This window comes from Calonectris borealis, chromosome 7, assembly GCF_964195595.1.
Source record: "Calonectris borealis chromosome 7, bCalBor7.hap1.2, whole genome shotgun sequence".
Taxonomy (NCBI): Eukaryota; Metazoa; Chordata; class Aves; order Procellariiformes; family Procellariidae; genus Calonectris; species Calonectris borealis.
The window spans coordinates 44,307,685-44,329,634 of record NC_134318.1 but is presented as its reverse complement, the minus strand read 5'-3'; the positions used below and the strand labels follow the sequence as shown (position 1 = coordinate 44,329,634).

Here is a 21,950-nt window from a genome sequence, read left to right as displayed (position 1 = left end):
CCGCTCTTTCCACCAAGGAGCCTGTTGTCAGCAGCATGTCAAGGGCGCGTCTATTCCAGCGCTGCATGACATGCATGGGAAAGGCTCCACCACCACCTCCCTCTGGGGAGCACGCCAAAAGCCAATACCTATAAATATCTGGAATGGAGTTCAGTTGAACTCTTCCTTCAACTTGTTTTAGTTTTCCTTGGGGGAAAAGCAGCAACTAATACTGAACTGGTAGAAACTTATCCAGTATTTGATAGTTAAATCAATTTTAAACTACCAAGTCAGATGTCACCCAAAATGCAGGCTCCACCAATGAATCCAAGGAAAACAGATCAGACAAGACAACATCTCTCAGCTGTACCAACTGTGTTGTCAACAAAAGCCATGAAGTAGCATACTACTTTATGGGCTGCTACATTGTAAGCTGTCATTAAAAACTTACCTGAAAGTTTATTTAAAATATTTTTTTTCTGTTTGTATTTCTTGGACAAACTGTTTAATTTAACAGCATTAGATCTTCCATATTTTTCATGTTAATAATGTAGGATATTTGTAGATCAATGGCAGAAGTTTAAAAATTTTAGCATGTGACATTTGAATGTTATTTTAGTCCTCCATGTGCTACCACATTCTCAGAAATGCATACAGCATATAATCAATGATGATACATAAATGGACTTGATTTACCTATAACAACAATTAAAATCCTATTTTATTTTACTGGAACTTAAAAATTGGCATCTGTTCAAAGACGTTTCCATTATGGGTTTAATTTCTAGAAACATTTTAAACTTAGAGTGGTAACTGCGCTTCCTTTTTTGTGGAGATTATTTTGACTGCTTACAAAAGGACTTCATCCTTAGAAGTTACGCAAACTGTATTGACACAACTACATATGCAAATTGAATTCCTCAGAAGAATGGAAAAAAAAAAATGTGGTCTGCGGTTTATCTGGGTTTCGAGTTTACGAAGAAGTATTAAGAGTCATTTTCCAGTACTTCTGATGAACTTCAATTTGCAGAGGTTTTCAACAAAGCACGCAGAATTCAAATAAAAAAAAGTTCTGAAGTTGTACATTTGCTAGATTGCTACATAGCCTAATAGCAGGACTGTGCTGTGCTACTTTTGGTACAAGCGTATCAGTCTCTTCCCTAAGGAGCTTTTTATAAAGTTTTATTCCACTTCCCAGTGCGTTTGTGAACGCTGCATAAACAGGCATCCTGCTGCACACACTGAAGAGAGGAAGAAGGGTTCAAGGCTGCTGAACGGCCCTGTTCCTCCAAACACGCTGAGGACTGCCTGCCTGTTACCAGCAATGAGTGAACTGGTAAACTTTTTTTACCCACCCCTCCCTCCCCCCCGCTTTCTTTTTTTTCTTTTTTCTTTTAATACAGCTTTCTCAGATTGCAGGTACGGAGGGCAGAGGCACAGAGATGGAGGGTGGACATCGCAAAACTCCTGCAAGGAGGGGGTTCAGGTCGAGCTACTTCAGCTACACTTTGGCTGGTCCGGACCCTGCACTTGACTGGCCGCACGGAGTGTCAGTGGATCGTTTTCTTCCTGCATTGAACTTTGTATACACAATATTCACTGGACCAAAGACAGACCACATCCAGTTACATGCTAGTGGTCTCTGCTCTAGGATACTAGCAGCGCGTTCTTTTCTCCTCCTCTTCCTGTCTTCCACAAACTATTTGGAGGCATTTCTGTAGCGCTCACCTCACTTTAGTAAACAAGTGAGGAGTCTACTTGATAAAGATGCATAAATAAGATAAGTAATAAAAAAAGTTCTATCTATTTAAATGTACTTTGTATTTTCTTCATAGGAAGAGTCTTCCCTGAAGATGTGGAGATGGTTTAAATCAGAATTAGCTGAGAAAGCCTGCACAGTGTGAGCATCATGTACATATAGCAGTCACCAATCAAGATGGAAGAAGAAAAATAAACAGATGAATCTTTTGTGAAGTCAACAGATAGTGATGAATATAAGACTGGTTATTGCTTCTTGGATTTCTGCAAATCCATTAAACTTGCCAGAAAAAGCTAACTGCAGTATTTTACAGCATTGCAGTAAAGGTCATGGGCTGCACCAGTAACCTGACCAGATAAATAATTACAGGATGTTTTCAGTTACAAAAAGCAAAAGATAAAATATTGCTAACAATTTTTCCTGTAGTTTCACTTTAAAACTTGAACAGCAGAATATTGTTGCTTTAACCATTTTTGTATACGAGATGTAAAAACAAATAAAGGAATCTCAGAATCGATCAATTCTGGCAGATGCGATACAAGCTTCGTCAGAGTGAAACGGCACTCTGAAACGGGATGACACCTTTGTGTTCCACCAGTGCTCATCTCCTACTGCTTATTTACATGTTTCTGCATGAACTCAGCAAGTTAAACAAGTCTCTATTGCAACAGCACAATGTGTCAGGGTGGCTTTTATGCTTAAACCCCCCCACACACCCCCAAAGTTTACAACACATTTTATAATATGGGTTCAGTTTCAATATTTTCACATTGCCTAAACAAGAAAATTTTCAAGAAAGAGCAGACAGCAGGACTGATCTATTGCAAACCAACACCAGAAATTGTTAGATTTCAATATAAGTGTAAACTGGACTTACCAACAGTTTGGTTTTTTTTTTTCAAATTACTCAAAATATATTCCTTACTCAGGAGATTTAAAAGACCATTACAGGCCAAACTAAAGTAATTTTTGTAAAATGTCAAACCTTTTTTTAGGCAGAGGATTGTCAATGAGAACAAATTATGTTTATACGCTGAACTTTTATAATCATTACTTAGAAATCCAGAAAGAGACATACATTTTAGGACTGGTTTTGACTATAAAATCATTAGTGATTTCAACTTAAAAAGCAAAAGATCTTCACATTATTAATTAAGCCAAAAAGCAAATGTGCTTAGAATTCCATGAGAAAGTAAGTTTTACCTTACCTGATAAAATTCCCGAAGCCAATTCTTCTGTAAATTTTCTGGCTGAAAAACAAAATACAAAAATTAATTAAGAATAAAAAGTTATGTATTTTTATAATAATATCCCCGTACTTTTGCTTTTCTCAGTGCATTCAAGTGGGGAGTTTTTTTCCACAATTAAAGAAAAAAAGTACAAACATGAGGATGTTCCTCCACAAGCGCCAATGGACAGACCTCTCCTTTTTGTTTCCGAGTCCCCTCTTCTCAGATTTTCACTAAGAAGATGCATTTTGTATACGACTTCACAACGTTCATATATATGCAAGATTATCAAGCAATTACAATCAACAGACTTGATACGTATTGAAATATGTGCTTTTAGAAGTACACGTTCATTGGCTGGATATCAAAGACTTTACATGAACTGCTGATACTCAGATGCTGCAATCTGAGCTTCAAGTTACATGGATTTGCTTCTAATGAATTGGCTCAGAGGGATGACCGTGCTTTTGCAGGATGCTTGAGCACATTAGAGCTCCTGTCAAGGACAAACTGGGAGAAGCGTTTCAAGATTGCTACAGAAGTTATGAAAACTGAAGCAGCAAAAATATGGTAAGTACAACGTTCTGCCTTTTCAGAAACACAGCCCACCGCAGATATGATTATGGAGCGAGAAAACCAATTTTCACACATTAAATGTACAGCTACAAGTGAATAATTTGTTGAGTTTTACTCTTCAACAACAAGACTTCTGGATAATTTTTGCATCATAGTAGGCAATAAAAACCCCAATCAGAATCTTCTCTCCCAGAAATAGCAGGAATGTACAGTATCTGTGGCAGGCAGCAGAACATATTGAACTGAAAACCAGAGAGATGCCTCAACATCCTCCCTTTAACAACAGTTATGACACCAGCCGCCCAGAGGCAAATACACAGGCATGAAATTTCTGTTCTGCTCTATTTTCCCATCAAGTGTGTTATTTTCAAATAGTTGGATAGAACTTTAAACTTACTAATTTATATTGACTGTTTGTTGCATGAAGATTTGCCCATAGGTGGCTATAAAGATTTGTACGTAGTCAAAAAAAAAAATTTTTCTTTTGTCTACAAGTCTATAAAAGTCATCCAGTTCTGTAAGCCTATGAAGTCTACAAGTCTACAGAAGTTTTTTGAAAGCTGAGGGAAAAAAGCACCACATTTGTCCCTTGCTACCCGTCACCTCCCTTTTGTTGATCACTCCTTCTTGACAATTCTGGAATTCAGACATTATTGGTCAAGGAGGTGAAATTTTCACTCCTTAGCAACAATCATTTTCTCTAGCGATGAATTTTCTCAGCATTTCCTATGGAAGGTGTTGCTCTCGGTGCGGCAACCAAGAGCAGAGGCCTCTCATTCTGCGCCTAAAGCCAACCAGGATGAATCTTGGCCCAAGCTCAGGGACGTCTTAAATTAATAAACAGAACAAAACATCCATGTCTCCCACCCATGCCCTTCCCCTCAGCCGAACCGCATAAGTCAAAGCCAGAATAAGGAAGACAAATAAAAATTGAAGACAGTCAGACAGGCAATAAAATAGTCCCTCTAAAAATGCCATCTCATTAACTGCTTATTTAGCTACTTAACTCTTTTTCTACTCTTTCTGAACTTAATGAGACAGCCCACTGAGTAACAGTAAGTAAGGATTGTTGCTTTTATAAAAGCAGCAACAAGAAAACAAGCAAACCAGGAGCTGCTGTGATTTCAAACTGACTTCTAACCTGAAGTTATGAAGACAGCACAGGATTTATTGATTTTTTTTTTTTTAATCACTCTACAAAACAGATATGAACTGGGAACATGCTTTGTATATGCTTTGCATATGATTTGTGTATGATCTAAACCAAAAGGCCAGATTCAACTATCAAGAAAGCAAGATCTTGGGGATTGTGAAATTTCTAATTAAAATTTTCTGGTAGTTATGAACACTAGATAAACAAGTCCTGCGTTAGGCCACAAGCAGACTTCAGCAGTGCTGTGTATTTATTTTCAAAACAAAGTATTTGTTTGCCTTACTCAGTAGGTAATAGGCAATTTTCATATTAACAAACAAACAAACCCCACGGACTCCTCATGTCTCTCTATTTTATTTATGCCAGCCGCAAGATGTCCTGGGGACCTCTTAAGTTTTAAGAATAATCTAAAATTAACAGAAGTTGTCAGTCATTTTTGTAAACCCACTAAAGAAAACCAAACCCCATTTCAGCCTCTATTTACAGACAGGAGCTAAAAGACGGATGACACAATATCCCAAAGAATGCAAACCTGAATTTGAAGCAAATGCACTCCAGAGTGCAGGACGCTTCACCGAGAGCCTCACCTAGTTTCAGACATAGTCCTTCTATGTTAAGCACAAACATAAGATTTTTATTTAGCATGATTTGAGATTTTCAGTTAAACCTGAGTGCAAATCTGTAAATAAGGATGGCGCAGCTATTCACATTAATTTATACTAGCTACAGCTTTTTAAGGGAGAAAAAATTGCTACCAATCAAGACTATTTAAAGCAAGTTATTCATACTTGAGGAATTCCAAGGGAGAAAATAAAGCACAACCTTACTTTTGTTTCTAAATATTACTGCAAGTGGTAGAAGTTCCCTCATTTGCTACATGACTAAATGAACACATTGTAAGATTAAATACGAAAACAACCCAGTACATCAGAGGGAAGTTGACAAGACAGCTCCAGGGCCCTCCAGCAGCTCTGCATCTACCTCCCATATGCTGGGCGAGATTGTTTTTGAGAAATCAGATCAAATATTGAAAAATTTGCCAAACTAAATCCCAAGCAGTGATAGCAATCCCTCAGATAAGCAACCTATAGAGGCTCCTCACAGTGCACAGTGACCCAAGGTTTACCCAAATCTTCTACCATTACCCAATTCTTCAAAAACTCCCAGCTCCCCCTCCCCAATGCAGCACCCAAAAGGCAATGTCTGTTACAAGAAGGAATAATGATTTTACTCCTGAGAAGGGACAAGGGGTTACTGGATTTTGTTTCCTGTGCTCCTAGTCCTTCCGATGCCCTGGGACATTGCTTGTAGCAATTGTCAAGGGCACATAGCTAGAACTTACAGCAATAAACCACCATCAAAATACCATCTAACATGGACTCACATTGAAGCAGCAGGAAGAGGCAGTAAGAGCGCAAAACCAGATGGCCCTAGCTCTTAGTGGCAGCTCTGCCACCACGGCTCTTGGAGACGTCCTGGGGATTATGGCCCTTTCTGTGTCAGGTGGCCCCACAAGTTGAGTCATGGCAGTAAGCCAACGACGTGCTTGCTTGTTCCACCTCCGCGACCCAGCCTGGGATGAGATGGGCAATACTATTTACTTGTCGTCTTCAGTACAGCTTTGAGATTCTTGGATGACAGGTATTATAAATGGAGAGCATCACTGTATTGATGGAGGAGATACAAATACATATAGAAAACTCAGAGCTCCCCAGAAAATTCAAGATCTCAAACCTATGCGAAACAAATTTGCAGCAGCTACATTTTGAAGGTAGGCCAGGAACGTGTTTTGAACGTAAGCAGGAGTCAGCCACAAGTGACGATTAAAATAAAAGCTGCTAATAGCGCTCCTGTTGCCACATTCAGCTATTATGGTATCTACCAACTCATATATTTGTGAAAAAGCAGGAGCAGCCTGGAAATAGATTCACATAGAGGAACAGTGCTTTGGAGTTTGGGTTTTTGGTTTTTTTTGGAAAAGGCTTTCTTTTCTTCTTATTTTTAGCCCCAACAGTCACTACCTGGAAGCCCTGGAAGCCCATGGCGGATGTCCTCTATGGAGCTGCTGTGCGCTTTCACCAGGTGCATCGAGAACTTCAGCTCAGGAAGAAAGGACACCATCCCACCAATGGCCTGGACAACCCACACCTGACTCCTTGTGAACAAAATTCAACACAGCTCCATACCTGCCAATATAACCCCTCCTGACACCCACTGTATTTTAAATTTGCTGGCACAGGCCAGCATTCAAACAGAAAGAGGAAAAATGAATTCAGGTCACTAAGTAGAGGTACACCTAATTTTACAACTTCGCTTGCCTGCACACCCCTTTAAACTAATTAACAATGGAGAACAAAGTCTCAGGGGGGAAGGCGTTTATAGAAATAATTCCAAAACTAAGCCAGGTACAAGATGAAGCAAGTCACCAAAAGCTCTAGGACCTTCCCGACTTCCTCCTTCCTTTCTCCTCATCTGAGCAGCACAACAAAAATACCAAAGTTGTACTCACTGGGGGCGAGGGATATTGGAGAGACTCGTAATGCGGCGGGCCCTGGGCCGGCTGCCGGGTCAGGCCCCGTCCCCACCGGGGCGAGGAGCAGCGCGCTGCCCTGCCCGCTGTCCTGCCCCGGCGGTGGCAGCGGGGAGACAAGGTGCCAATCACGGGCCTGCAGCTCAACGCCCAGCACCAAGGGACCAGTTTTAAACAATTCTGTAAAGGGCTGTTAATTGCACCAAGGCAGGTAAGAAGTGAGGGGCCGACTGATCATCACAGTTCACAACTGAGATTTTCTGAGACGGGTGACAGCAGGAGGCACAAGCCCCATGCAGCAACATGAACAGGTGCAGGATAAAGCTCTCACCTGCAGGTTAATTCCTCTGGGACCCCACTGAACACAGGAAGCTTTGAAGAAGTGACGACAGAAACACAAATCTGAGCAGGAGGAACAGCACCGGAAGATGCCAGTCAAGTCCCTTGGCAGGTAATTTCAGGAGATAAGGTGCTAATGAGGTGGCCGGGGCTGCCAACAAGGACTCCTCTGCGCAGGGCTAGGTGCTTGGTAACTCCCGTGGTTGCTGCGACTCCCCCCGGCCGCCCGCAGCTCGGGCTGACCGTCACCTCCCCGGCTCCACAGGACCCGGCCGCTCCCGCTGTCCCCGGCCGCAAGAAGGACCCTGCCACGCTCCCGACCGCCGTGCCCTCCTCCTATGGTCCCTCCTATGGCACAACCACATCCTTTCTTTCTGCTTCTATCACTCTGTGGTAAAGTTCTGTAATCTAGCCCTCTGCCTCAAACTCCTCCCTGGTCACCTCTGTGTAAGCGAAATAATTTTAAGTTTTGAAGGACTGGAGATAACAATCAAGTGGAAAGATAATTTATCTTCCTCTTATTTTTCTGTCTGAAATTAGGCACATTATATTTCATGTCTTCCAGACTTTTTGGCCTTCTTCCCACCCTTTCTCTCCACACTCTGTCCTTCATTAAATTATCTCCTTCTTTTTGTAATGTAACTGAAATTAATCTTTTCCTTGTCTTCTTCAGTGCTAAATCCTTTTATACCCATCCACTGATGAACCGACTTCTCTCCATTCACTAATCCGAACCCCGCTTTATCAGCCTGCTCGTTTCTGGCTCGCCCCACCTCTGTCCTGCAGCAGCCATATTTGCTCCGGGCCCTCCTCCCCCGCGCACGCAGCAGCCGCAGCTCATGCCCTCAGGGATCCGCCAACGAGCAACGGGCTCGAGTACTGCCCGGAAAGACAAAGATAGATGCAGGAAGGTCTGAGCACCCTTTCAGAAGGCGTCTCTCTCCTGAGCGCCAAGTGCTTTTCTCTCTGCCACCCTCCCTTGCCCTGCGGCTCAGGGCCCTGGGCCGCTCTATCTGGTGCCTGAAGAGCACCGAGCCTGTTCAGCACGGCTTTGTTAGAAGTTTTTGCTGCTTTAAACATGGTGTTCACGAGCTGAGCAGACGCACACAGGCTATCTCCTCAAAGGCGCACAAAAGCTTGGGAGGTTTGCTGTTCTCCGGGCTGTGAGATGAGCCCAGCAAATATCCCAAAGCCTTGGGGAGCACGGTCCTGGTTTCATCCTACCATTCTACCTAACGGCACATATTTTGACTCAACAGAGCCACAAATAGAAACCCTGCCCCCCAAAACAAGCACAACTTCTTTCTAGACTGCAGAACCACATGGGATCCGTGTTAAAATAACAGGACACGCGCGCCACTGCTCCCTTCAATGAAAAGCCGTTTTGACCTTTTCCTGGAACTCCGAATCCCACTAAAACCGTCTCTTTTCATGCTGAGTTTCCATTTGAATTCTATTTATGTCACACTGGTTACTGTATTGGTCAGACTTACAAGAAAAAGTGCTAAGCTTGAGAACACATGGATACCACGAGTTGGTAATATCCCGAAAACAAGCGGCTTTTCAAAACGAACATACAAGAGTCTCTCTTCTTCTCAGTGTTTCCATTTCCTACAAAATTACACCCAACAGCCAAAACAAAGCTTTAAGCCTGTTGCAAAAATATATCCAGGCACGGAAGAAGTCTTTTTAAAAAAGGAAAAAGAAAAAATATCTTTAGACAGGGTAAGAAGTCTTTCATTGAAAAAGAAAAAAAGGAAAGCAAACTAAATGAAACCAAATTAACAGCCTGGAAAATTTCTTTTTAGTTTCATTCAGAGGAAAATGGAATAAAGTAGATGAATTATAGAAAGCAGGTTCTATTTTGTGAAGTTTATTTTTAGCTAAGAATAGGCTCATTTTTTAAGCAAAAAGAAAAAATCCTTGACTCGTGAAAACTCTCTGAGCTCCAAAATGAAGCAGAGGGGAACTGGCTGGTTGGACTTTGCACACCAACTCGAACAGAAAGTACAACCAACCAAAATTTCTAAATGCCCGACTTAAACAGTCCTAAGAGCTCCATGTGGACCACGGGATTCCCCAAAACCCTGAGCTCGAAAGGTTTCTTGGCATTGCACAGCAACACACTGGCCCTACTGAAGTCATATATTCCAAGGATGCAGTCCCAGACAATACCCAGAGCCTTTTTAATCTCTTCCCTTCAATCTGTACTCCATTCAGAGGAAAATGTGAAATAAAGGCTATTTTTCCCTGCACTTGCTGTATTTGGTTTTCTACTTATTTAATGAAAAACAAAACCTTTAATCAAGTTCTGTTTGACCAGAGTTGCCAGGCTTACTCAAAAACTGGTTTCAGGTCCATCAACATGACCGTTACAGCTATTTCACTGGAATTGTTCAGATTAAGAGTTTAGATCAAGATTTTTCATCTCCTATAGTATCTTTAAAAGTTCAACTTCCTGACATTTATATTCAAAGACCTATTTGATTTAAATCTTTTTTTACCTTCAAATAAGGTAAGTACTTGTAAGTGCTCCCGTTGCTATGCTCTAAGTATCAGACTATACAGACAATGCTAAAGAAAACCCACATCGGATGGGTACTATTGTTGTGACATTTTGTATCAACTTCACATTCACAGTTGACAAACAAAAAGATGATACCCTGCACATTATGTTCACATTATTGGTTTACCAAATTTCAAAGTCAATGTAGACAAACCAACCAGGATCAAACAGGAAAACAAGAATTACTCGTGAATCTAGAGAAAACTTCTAAGGAAAAGTGCAGATTCTTCCAAATCTGAACTTTTACTTAAATGCTATGTTTTTATTACATACATTTGCACAGACAACTTCCAAAGGCAAATGCAGCATCACTCACTTCAGTGCTTCTGAAAGCTCACAGCTTTCCCAAGTAGCAGTAGAAAAAGAAGAGAGCCCTATCCTGTTGCCATTATACCTCACAGAGAGGGACAGTCACTAAGTTCAAGAAACAAATGCATGGGAGACGTAATATAATATAATTAGACCAATTAATGCAGTTGGGAAAAATGGGGGTTTGGACACACAAGTCTCTCATTTTAAAGTTTAGGGCAGTTTTACTCCTGCGCTTAGAAAAGCAATGGCTCGCTGGATGCTGAATCAAGAGAAATGAAGAGACGAAGGCAGCAGGTAGTGCTCGGTGTAAAACAGTGCGTTAGGGGATAGGAGGAGAGAGGCAGAGGAAGGGACTGTTGCCCACCCTTCCTATTACACGGGATGCTGGATTGCCCTGCCAGTGTCGAAGGAGAAGGACACAACGCAGAGGGTGAACATCAAGAAGCAAGGACGGTCTGTGCCTTCTGGTGGCCTTGTGCCTGAAGGAGAAAGACCAGAGTCTCTGCAGCCAAAGTCCTCTCCCCCTCATAGGGGAGGGTGACAGAATTCAAGGACAGCGGTACGTTACTGGGGCAGACTAACGGATGGCCTGTCCTGGACTGATGCCCCACAGGACAGAGCCATGTGGGCACCAGACCCGCTGCAGTGGTGGGTTGGTATCTAAGGACCAAGGTCCCTGGCGCAGTGGCCCCTCAAAGGGGCACTGGAAACAACCGTCTTGGTCTCTCCTGTTCAACCTGACCTGCATTACTGATAGCAGAGTATCTACTAAAAATTTAGTAAACCCCTATTTTGTTTACATCTTCTCTGTTGATCTTCCTTCCCCCTGTGAGTGGGTCTAACTCAAGACACAGCACATGGTGGGAATACAAAAAGAAACCGAAGCAGTTACAGCTTTCTGTGGGAGGAGGAAGTGACCGAATTACTGTGCAACGACCGCTCAGCCGTCCTGACCTGACCTGACAAGAATAAAGCCTGTTCAAAAACTTCTCTGATTTGAAAAAGTGCATCTTTCCACCCTGCTGCGTGCAGATCTCAGTGTAACCAGCACAAAACACCGGGCCACTCGACAGAGCCATGCCCAACGTTTCGGTCCACCCCCGTGCAGCCCAGTGGGCTCCTCAGCCCTGGTCAAAGCTGCGCCCACGCAGATGCCGGAGCCGAGGCGAGGTGTCTGGCGAGGTGCATGGGGCAGGGGCTGGTCAAAGCTTCCCGCAGCCTCATGCTCAGCAGGCGCAGACGCCGGAGAGGGTGACCTGACAGTGCCAGGAGGGTGAGCAGCAGCTCCCTGCAGGCAGGGCACGACAGCGAGGGGGGAGCAACATGAACACGCTGCACATTGAACAGGATTGCGAATTTTCTTTCCTGTCCCAAAGAGCAGCTCTGTCTCAGGTTCTCAATGCGGATATTCAGGAGTCCCTCCTAAACTCCATGGTCATAAGGGAACAAAAAGTCCAGCCAAGAATACTATTCAAAGAAAAAAGGAAAGGGGGGGGGGGACACACACACACACACACAACCACTTATTACCAACGGAAAAAAATAAAGTTTACACGACAAAATTGAAATTGGTCACCTAATTCAGCATGAACAATGCCTGCATTTAATAAAGGGTGGTTCAAGAGCAGTGACTAAAAGCAATCTATCATATTGAACATGAACAATTCATATGAACAATTAAATCTCAGGAAGAGGTTTATGAATCACATACAATACACAAGTTTGTAACACAACATTTGTAACTCCCAAGTACAAAGATGAAAACTGCACTCAAAGTATATCGCAGCGATACAGCATTACAGCAAACACCAAGTATTGCACCTGGCAGAAGGTCAGCATGACACCAGAACAGCCCTTCTGCCAGATCTGCTCCTCACTCAACTTGTGGCAAACCATCAGTGCCATCCATGCTCTTTGGGAAAAAAAAAACAAAGTTAGGAGAGAAGGCATGATTTGTATATGCTATTACGTAGCAAGACTCCAGTTCAGCAACTCATTTCAAACATGTTTATGCCCATCTCCACTGAAAGCAGAACTGCAGAACATGCCTGAGCTGAAACACAGGTTTGAGTGCTTTGCAGAGAGGATTGGGCCAGTTGCTAAAATAGGGAGCGATGTCAGGTCCAGTACGTTTTTCACCAGCATACCTGCAGTGACACGCAGTACCTTTATCCAAGCAGCTGGCATGCGGAAAGAAAGTATAGCAACACGATGGGCTGCGTTTTCCATTGCAGAAAGGCAACCGCTTGCCTTTGGAGGCATCGGTGGCAGGCAGGCTTCGACGCAGCCCGCCGCTGGCCACCAGTGCCACCCAGCTGCTGCCCGCCCAGGACAGCTGACGCTGGGCAGGAGGACAGGATACCCAGCTCCTCTCCGCAGGCGCTGGCAGTGCCAGGTCTGGAAAAGACACTTCACATGAAAAAGTACTTAAAGCTTTCATCGTCAGCACCGAACTTCCTCCGTACTCGGCGCTGCGGGATTTATACAGCTAATACTTTCTTACAGGCTTTCACAGTCAATTAAAAGCTATGCCTGCCAAACACCTGGAAAACACATTCCCAGTCACCGAGAAGAGCATAAGTGAAAATACACAGCCATCCTCGCAAATACCCACACACTTCTCTGGCCCGTCCTTATTCGTGTATGCCTTGACTGACGGAGACTGTTAATTAGCCATCTCACAGCTTTAATAATTGATATAGCTCTATTTTTTTAAAAAATAAGTTGCTTGATAGCCAGTAACCAACACCATCCACAGACACACCCTCTTTCCTCAGCCTATATCATTTGTATCAAATAATGTCTTAAATGGGCAATGGCGATACAAGAATCACGCTGATCATGGGTTGTAAACAGAAAAAAAAAAAGAAAAAGCAAACATTTCCTTTTTTCCTTCATAATGCCATACTATGCATATATACACATCAATGAAAACTTAGTAAAGCACCTAGTAAAGCAGTACACTTAGGAAAGGTGCATGTATATGTATATAAGCGCACACATACACAAATATACATGTGTGTGTTTACATATACACATATATATTCCAAACAAAGCACTAATATCTGTCCCAAATCTATTGCTTTCTTAGTTAATCCAGTGTCAGAGAACAAAAAAAAAGACTTCTCTTAACACTAATGAAGCTCAGCTTTCAATTATGAAATTCCCACACTATATTTAACTAAGATACACATTCTTTCATAACTATTTTTAGTAGAGTTAAATAACAGGTAATTTTCTTAAGGATTACATTACACTGAGACGGAGCAACAAGACTTTCAAACTCCCAGAATTGCTTGTGTAGACAGTAACACAGTATATCTGATGGCAACAAGACCAGGTTTACGCAGGTCTAACATACGTCCAGATATACCCTTAAAAGAAGTGAAGTTAAACCTTAAAACAACGTGTTTTCTGAAGGTACGTAGCACACGGACAATGTTTATTCTCTGCCATAACCGCGGACGCGCGTGCCACAGCCCCTGCGCACAGGCTGTCTCTGAGCACCCACTGCAACAGAAGAGAGAGGCCAGACCACAACCCTGACGGGTTGATCTCCGTCCACATCCCACGTTTAAGACAAATCCAGCCAGATGCAAGCACAGTGCGATAACATCCAATGAATAATGATTTACAAGTGGCTGCAAAGACTGGAATAAAAAAACCCATGAATCTTAACTATCCTGACCCTAGCAAACTCCCAATGTATTTCAAATTTAACTTCTATTACCGACACTTATTGAAAGATTAAAGGCTCCTGGATAATTTGAATAACCAGCATGTTAAGAGTATTAACAAGAGTTAATCCAACACCCAGTATTTACAACATCACACAAACTATAATTGTTAGCAAATAGCAGCGATTAACCACATTAATACACTCAAGTTTTCAATTACTTTGTATCCTGATTTTGGAACTGCATGCGGAAAACAGACGTTATGCTGAAAAAGAGTGTAAATAAAACTAATCTGTTCTTGTACACAGATAGATAAAATAGAGCTCTGGCAATATTCACAATCACAACCACCACCATGGTCTATCTTGTGTATTTGTGGAGTTTCTTTCTTTGTTTGTTTTAAATTAGATTTTTAAAAACTCCCCCTAGGTTCCCTGAATATGGGGATAATTACTTGTTATCTACAGCAACTGTTTTTTTTTAAATATACATGTTATGTAATATACATGTTATTTAAATATACATGTTATGAAAACATTTGGATTTAGCATCCAGTTTCAAAAGTTAAATCTACAACACACTCAAGTGCCCCTCTTCCCAAATCCCACAAGAAAAATCGCTGAGCCAATGAACTTTGAAAAATGACAAACAAAAAACCCCACCACACCCACCAACAACAAAACCAGAATGTGTTTGTTAATCCCCGTTTTTTGAAGTCATTTCTGCACAGCCTTGCCGGTGCTCCAGGGGCTTTGTAGCACAACCTGCAGGGGAGCAACGTTGTCCCAACTCGCGTCTCCCAGCCACGGGAGGTGGGCATGGACCCACCACGTGAAGCGGCATGATCAAGCAGCGAGCGATTAATGGGTCATCACCATGTGGACACTGGACCTGCCCATTGCAAGTAACCTCCGAGGAGCTCAGGAAGCAGAGATCTTCCTAGAAAGCAAGGTAAGCAAGAGAAGTTATATGTGAACTAGATGAAAGAAAAAGAAAATCCCTGTCAGTCACCGACAAGAGCCTGAAAAAGAATTTGGCTCTCCAAGCCAAGTCAAAGTGAGATGCGTTGAGAGCTGTATATCTACCCTGTAGTTGTTGCTGCTATCACAACATTTGAATTTTCACATGTCCAAGGGACATAGTTAAAAATTCAGGAAATTTTTAGTTGTAGAGCTCCTATGAAGCAACAAAGACACAACAGTGAAAGCAGCCACTAAAGCCAATGATGGAAACAGTTCTTCCTGTTGGCTGCATTTTATGAAGGCTTGAAAATATCCTACGTACTTTATTAATCCTGTTGGCTGTGACAGTGGCACACCTTTTCACAGATGTGCTGTGCTGGTACCTTGAAGCAGCAATGCCACAGACTCCCAGTGCCTTCTACGCAAGAAATAAATGCACTGGAGAGAGCATCACAGGTTAGCCATTCCGGTATGTATGTATTGCACATACCCAACTACACCTATGGCTTCGTGACACCTGCTGAGCTGAACAGCTCAGGGAGTAACTGCAGAGTAGGAGGCCGGTATAAAATATTGTCTTAAATTAATAAGGTAGAACATGTTCTGTGGAAAAAGATAAACGTAATATTATGTAAATGCTTACTTTTGTAGACAGGAACTTTAATAAACTAAAGCTTAAGAGCTAAAGTTCATGAGCTATATGCACTGGTGTACAGCAGTGTGCATCAACTACTCTGAGCAATAAACGCTCCTTCCTCGAGAAGATATCCACATTTACAAGCTAAACGCCTTTTGACTGGGCACTGCTCTGCCAGGGTTGAAAGTCGGAGGCTTTCTCAGAATTGTTGCAGAATCAGTTCCAGGACTAACACACCAGCAATGTGCAAGCTGTCAGTGAGGCAGCTCCAACACACCCTATTAAATCAGAAGAGAGATCTTTCATGCCAAAATACCATGGTCCCAAGAATGACTGTCAATTTATTGCCAAGTGAAGCATGGGCGATGCCAAAATGCAGTTCATCACACTAATAAAGAAATATGTGGTGATCTAACGCGAGTATTTGATAGCAGAGGAGATCACGTGAAAGTTGTTTACATCCTATTTCAGAAATAAAGCGCCGAGGGAGATGCCTAGAAATTAGTTTCAATTTGAGCTAGAGTGTGGGTTTTCAGTATTTTTTCTTCTCCTTACTGCTGTGCATGTTTCTGTAATAAGTGCATCTTTGATCAATAATCCATAAAGGTTATTCTCAGCTTTATTCAGAGCCACTGCATGGAAATGCCAATGTTGTTTTGGCATTGCCGGGAGGGAGCCCGGCAGAGAAGGTTTAGAACGGACGGTGTTTTGCTGTGGGATGACACCCTCTGCCAGCAAGGCTCCCGTAAACACGCAGCATAACACTTTGCCAAGACAAAGTATCTCGTGCTGCAAAGAAGCTCCTGGATGGGCAATCCGGATCAACAGGGTAAACTCTGCAGCCTCAGAAGGAACCGAGACAAGTCACACACACACACACCCCCCAGTGCCAGTTCAGAGCACCCAAACCCACCCGCCTGCAAGGCACAGGTTGGTCAGCCACGCACTTCAGCAGGGGTTCAACTCCCAAGAGCTTCATGGCACCACGTACCCAGCACTGGGAGCCCCAAGTAAAGCATCTAGTGATGTTGGGGGCTCAGGAGTCACCTCAGTGGCGAGCACTAAACGCTGCTTCATACTGCCCTGGTCAACATCATCTACCTGAAACACAGGGCATCACACAACCCCTGCAGCACAGCTCGCCCCGTGTAACAGCCCCAAGCACTAGGCGATACTAATTCAGGAGGTTATCAGGACCCTACTCACATGAACAGAAAGCAGACCTATTAACACTTCCCAAAAAAACTGAGGCTGGATTTGGCCCTGGTGAGACTGAGGCCCTCCATGCAGCATGGAGACCCGAGCTCTTCAGGCGAGTATCTCCCCGCAGCCAACTGCACCATAACCTCCGCTCCAGAGTTAGCTGATGCGACGGGAGGTGGGGGACTATGTCATTTATACTGCTCCTGGGCCACTATTAGCAGTGGGAAAATGAGTCTCTGCCAAATTCTGTCCTGGCAGGAAATTCAGACCAGACTGCTCTGGGTACCTAACGAACAGCTGAACATGCAAGCGATGCATGACCGGGGCACCAACTCCAGAGAACAGCAGGTACCAAAAATTCGGTGTAGTCTCATTCATTGCTCAGCTTAGGTGAGGGGACCCGAGGAGTCTTCTCTTGACAGGTGAAACTGGAGCAACCTCTTCTATTGCTGTGCATCGCAACCAGGTCTCCTTAAGCAAAAGCAAAAGTTTTGGGTTTGCTTTATATAGGAAGGATGGGGGGAAAAAAAACCCCACCAACCAAAACAAAAAAAAAACACCAACCCAACAACACAGGAAGCATGAGTTGCCCTATATCTATTATTACTGACACCTTGGTTGTCAGGAGGGACGTAAGGGGAGCTGAATCCTCTTCCTTCTTGCATCCTCGGGATCCTCCAGGAGGAGGCTTACGTGCTACAATTGCACTTAACATGCAGTTGCTCTAAGAGGAAAAATTTAAGAAGAAAAATACCTAGATAATTCTCTATGGTAAAAATAAAGTATACCTGGAGAAATAAAGTCTTCAAAGCCACAGACAACTGACCAGAAACAATTTAGAGAAACGAAGTGCTAAAAGGAAAACAGTTTTGCTCAATTTTATTAACATTATTGATGCAACTTCTAAGAAGTCAAAACAGCAGAACTGATATATGCAATTGGAAGTAACATCCTTGGTATCCTGTTAAGTTTCCATAAAAGGCCATCAGATGTCTTGCAGACAGGCAATCTTATAAAAATATAAGCTGTCAGAGACATATGTACGGCCTTTGTGAAGTGTTTTATCCAGGCAGTTTTAGCTTAAGCAGAAGTAAACTCTCAAATAAAATACACAGATACTTTCCTGTTGCTTTTAAAACAGATGTACATTTAAATCTGGCATTGATATTCATTTGGAAACCTAAGTATCAAGCAATATTGAAATAGTGATTTTTAGATGCCTAGAATTTTGATTTCTCCAGGTCTTTATTTTAGTATATAAATCTTAGGGGCTGTGTTTGGGCCCTGATTACAGAAAAGAGCCTCTTGCTATATAGATCCTTTAAGAGTATTAAGGCTCAGGGCTTCTACGCATAAAGACTGGATGTACAGTCAGTTTTTCTGGTTTCAGTCAGGATACAGCTTTAAAAAACACACCAGGGCTCAATCCTCACATTACAAGTGAAAAAAACAAACAAAAAACCCCAAAGATAATACGTTTTGAAAGTGAAGGTTTTACTGTTCCTCCACCCCCACTCCTCAAAGAAAAAAAAAAATGCACTATATAGTATGAAATGGAGTTTTAGCAGCTTTCATGGAAGAAGAAAATAAAGAATAAACACATGCAATACAACCAAAAATATATTCTAAATTCTGATTTGTGTAATGCTCTGTTAATTTATATGAGGTTACTACAGTGTCAAAAGGCAGCACTTATGGTAATTTGGGGATTTACATAAATACTTAATTCAAATGAGCACAAACCAGGCAGTAGTTTAGAGTTCACATAAAAGGACATCTGTTCATTATTGCACAAGAACAGGGCAGGCAGTACCCTCAGAAAACACACCTCATACCAATGTCTAGCTGTAATGGTAAGGGCCAACTACAAAAGAGAAGTTTTCAATTCCAAAATCATATAGACAACGGCGTATTTACAGATAAGTTTCCCATTCAAACACTCCTGTTGTTAGGGAGAGACAGAAGTGAAATTGAGTGCTGTCACGGCAGTAATCCTTTTTTTCCACTTTCTTTCTGAATTTCAGCACCCACAGAAGCTAAATCGGGAAAAAGGCCACCAGTTGTTTGATCAAGCAAATGCGACAGCCACCACGGCTGCCCCGTCCTGCCTGCTCTGGCAGGCTGCTAGCCAAGCAGGCTCTCAGCGCAGCCCGGCCCCTGGGCCCCTCCGTGCCCGCTCAGGTCAGGGTCCCCTCCTCACCTGACCGTCCAAGGTCTGCTCTGCTTGCGCGGGAGCATCCCCCGACCCCTCCACAGCACTGGCCAGTCCTGGATGAGGACTAAGGGCAATGCAAACACAGCTGCCAACAGGTTAATTAATACCTGCTACAGCTGAATTTGATCAGACCCTGGGCAGCCGGGGTGGCAGGAGCTCGGGGGTCTCTGCCCAGCCTGCTCCCAGCAGGTTCCCACCGCAGGTGCTCAGGGACACGTCCAGGGCTGGAGCATCTCCAAGGACGGAGACCTCACAGCCTCCCTGCTCAGCCATCCCCCTGCTGCTTTTCCTCAGGCGTAGAGGGAACCTCCGCGCCTGGGCCTGTGCCCGCCGCCTCCTGCCCTCTCACCGGGCACCACGGAGCAGCGCCTGGCTCACGCCTGTTTGCTGCCTGAGAAGGGATTAGGGAATCCTGACAAAAAGAAAAAAAACCACCACTTTCCTTCAGAAAGGAAAGCTTTCAATTGCTTTGAAGGAGAAAAAAACAGGGGCAACCCACAGTGCTCTCAGCCAGACAGCTATAAACACATCCATCAGTCTCCAAACAGCATTAACATAAGCACCATCAGGAATTTTACTTTGATAAGGACTTTTAAAAGTCCTAAAAAATAAGCTGAAGGGAAGAAATTAATTAAAAAGCTGACTATCTCATACACAAAGTCACATTACTCTTGTCTGATTTGTAGTACATCAGGAGGTGCTGAGGAGCAGGCCAACGAGGCAGGTCAAGCAACCCGCGCCTCGCCCCTGCAGACTGCTGCCAGGCACCAAGGGGAAAATCACCTTCTCCAGCACAGGCCCAGCACTTTTGGGAAACACCCCCTGAAGAATCACCCACACCAACTGCTCTGCAGATACAGAGCACCACGTAATTCAGGCCTGCTTGTCCAGGAATGTTTGCATCTCAGGAACTTTTAAGAACTGAAACAAAACAAATATTCTTAACACAATTTGAGAAAGTTCAGGTGAAATAGCACGGTGCTTTTTTCTGGTTTTAAAGATATCATTTCAATTTACTGAGACAGGACAAAATATTAATCGGGAAAGGAGGAACATTTTGTACAGAAACACATTATTGGAATATTCCATTTTTAAAACATGCTCCCCAAATCAGGCAAGTAATGCAAGAAGAGGCAGCTGGAAATGCCGCTGATGTTGCAACAACTCCTTCAAACAAGCATGAGCAGTGATGAATGCACAGATCATCTCGGGGGCACGGGGAAGGGGGAGAGCTGCCTCCCCCCCCCCCCCCCCAGCACTACTGCACAGCACACGCAGGAGGAACAGACCACACTGCGCATCCCACCAGGGCTTCAATCATGCACATGTGCATGCTTCTGCCATCGTACGCTGTTTAATTAGCCCCTAAATGGAGCAACAGATACCCTGCAATGTACTGAAGGGCACACATTTGTTTCTCCAGACCTTTAAAGGAGCCACAGGAGTTCAGTAAATCCCAACTAAAATCAAACGTGGCCGGTGTAACAGCTGCTCTGTCGTCCTAGCACGCAGCACAGCGTGACTGTAAGGAAACATACAACGAAGCACCTTAAGCACATGCTCACACACGCTTCTGACTTCATAACTGGCAGCAGAGCCACCCAAGAGGCACACACTCGCTGGGACCCCCAGGAGAGGGGATACTTTTTGAGGAAATAAGCAAAAGTAGGTTTTCACCTTACGTGTCAAGAAGTGTGACCACCACCACATGCCAGCCGTAGCCTCTGTTCGCGGCTTCGCCTCCCACTAAAAAGCCCCAGCCCTCCCTCCTCCTACACCCCACGCACAGCGGCCTGATATCCCCAGCACGCTCCTCCAGCCCCCCAGTACCCACCGAGCACGGTGGACGATAAGTGCTATGGCTGGTTTTGGACTCAGCGGACGCCAGCAGCCCCAGGCAGACCGCACTGCCGTGCTGGAGGAAGGAGGACGGCTTTGATCCACCTACAAAACCACCAACTTCACTGGTTTCCTCCAGTTTTGCAGAATCTCTGGAATTTCTGTCCTGCCACAAGAAGTGGCTGAAACTGGACAAAAGATTCACATGCTTCAGGAGGAAGAGCAGGTGGGCAGCGCTGCAGTGTGCTGAGAGAGCAGGGGACGGCCTCTCCCGCCCCAGCCACCCCACATGCTGGGGGGCAAGGGCCTTCAGCCAGCCTGCTGCCAGGAGCGCCCTCCTGCCCTGCTGCTTGCGAGGGAAGGGAGCAGCCCCCCACCTCTCCTGCCTTCCCTCGGCACCCTCCCGAAGCCGCCAGGCCAGGGGTGTCCTGCGGGCGTCACTGCCCCAGCCCACATCCCGTGCCCGGGCAGCGGCTGCTGCCCGCCCCGCAACAGCCCAGCCCAGCCGCCCCGCATGCTCGGGTGGCTCCGGCCGTACCCACCCGCGGGGGCACGCACGGCTATTGAACAGATTAAAATCATATGCAAAGCTTTCCGAGCTCCTGTAAACAAATCACCCGTACACCTAAAGGGAGCTCCTCTCCCAGCGCAGACAGGGCACACGCCCAGGCAGCACTCCTGAAACCGCACGGAGGCAACCAGGGCTCCTCACTCCTTGGCACAGACGCATGGCTCCACGGGTCCTGTGCCCTTCGCCCACACCGGGACAGGCTCGGCCTTTCAGTGACTCTATCCTGAAAGACAGGCTATTTTTAGAGCCATTAATAAGGGAGAGGAAAACAGATCATATCCAGGGAACACATCTGCTGCTCTCGGAGCTCGTCCTACCCACCACTGCCGTTCTGCACTGAAAAAGCTGGTTTTTCCTCCTCGGCAGAGGGACTCTACAGCATTTCCCCTGTGCTACATGGCAC

The 21,950-nt window shown here is 44.2% G+C and overlaps 1 protein-coding gene across 4 annotated transcripts in view; it reads right to left on the bottom strand.

The window, feature by feature from the left end:
• The window catches only part of INPP5A (inositol polyphosphate-5-phosphatase A), a 262,986-nt gene that overhangs the window by 197,754 nt on the left and 43,282 nt on the right, over positions 1–21,950 (bottom strand). For all 4 annotated transcript variants that reach the window (XM_075155323.1, XM_075155322.1, XM_075155324.1 and 1 more), the window contains exon 2: positions 2,947–2,988. In XM_075155323.1, coding sequence (XP_075011424.1) covers positions 2,947–2,988 — 42 coding nt within the window. The remainder of the gene's footprint in view (positions 1–2,946; positions 2,989–21,950) is intronic.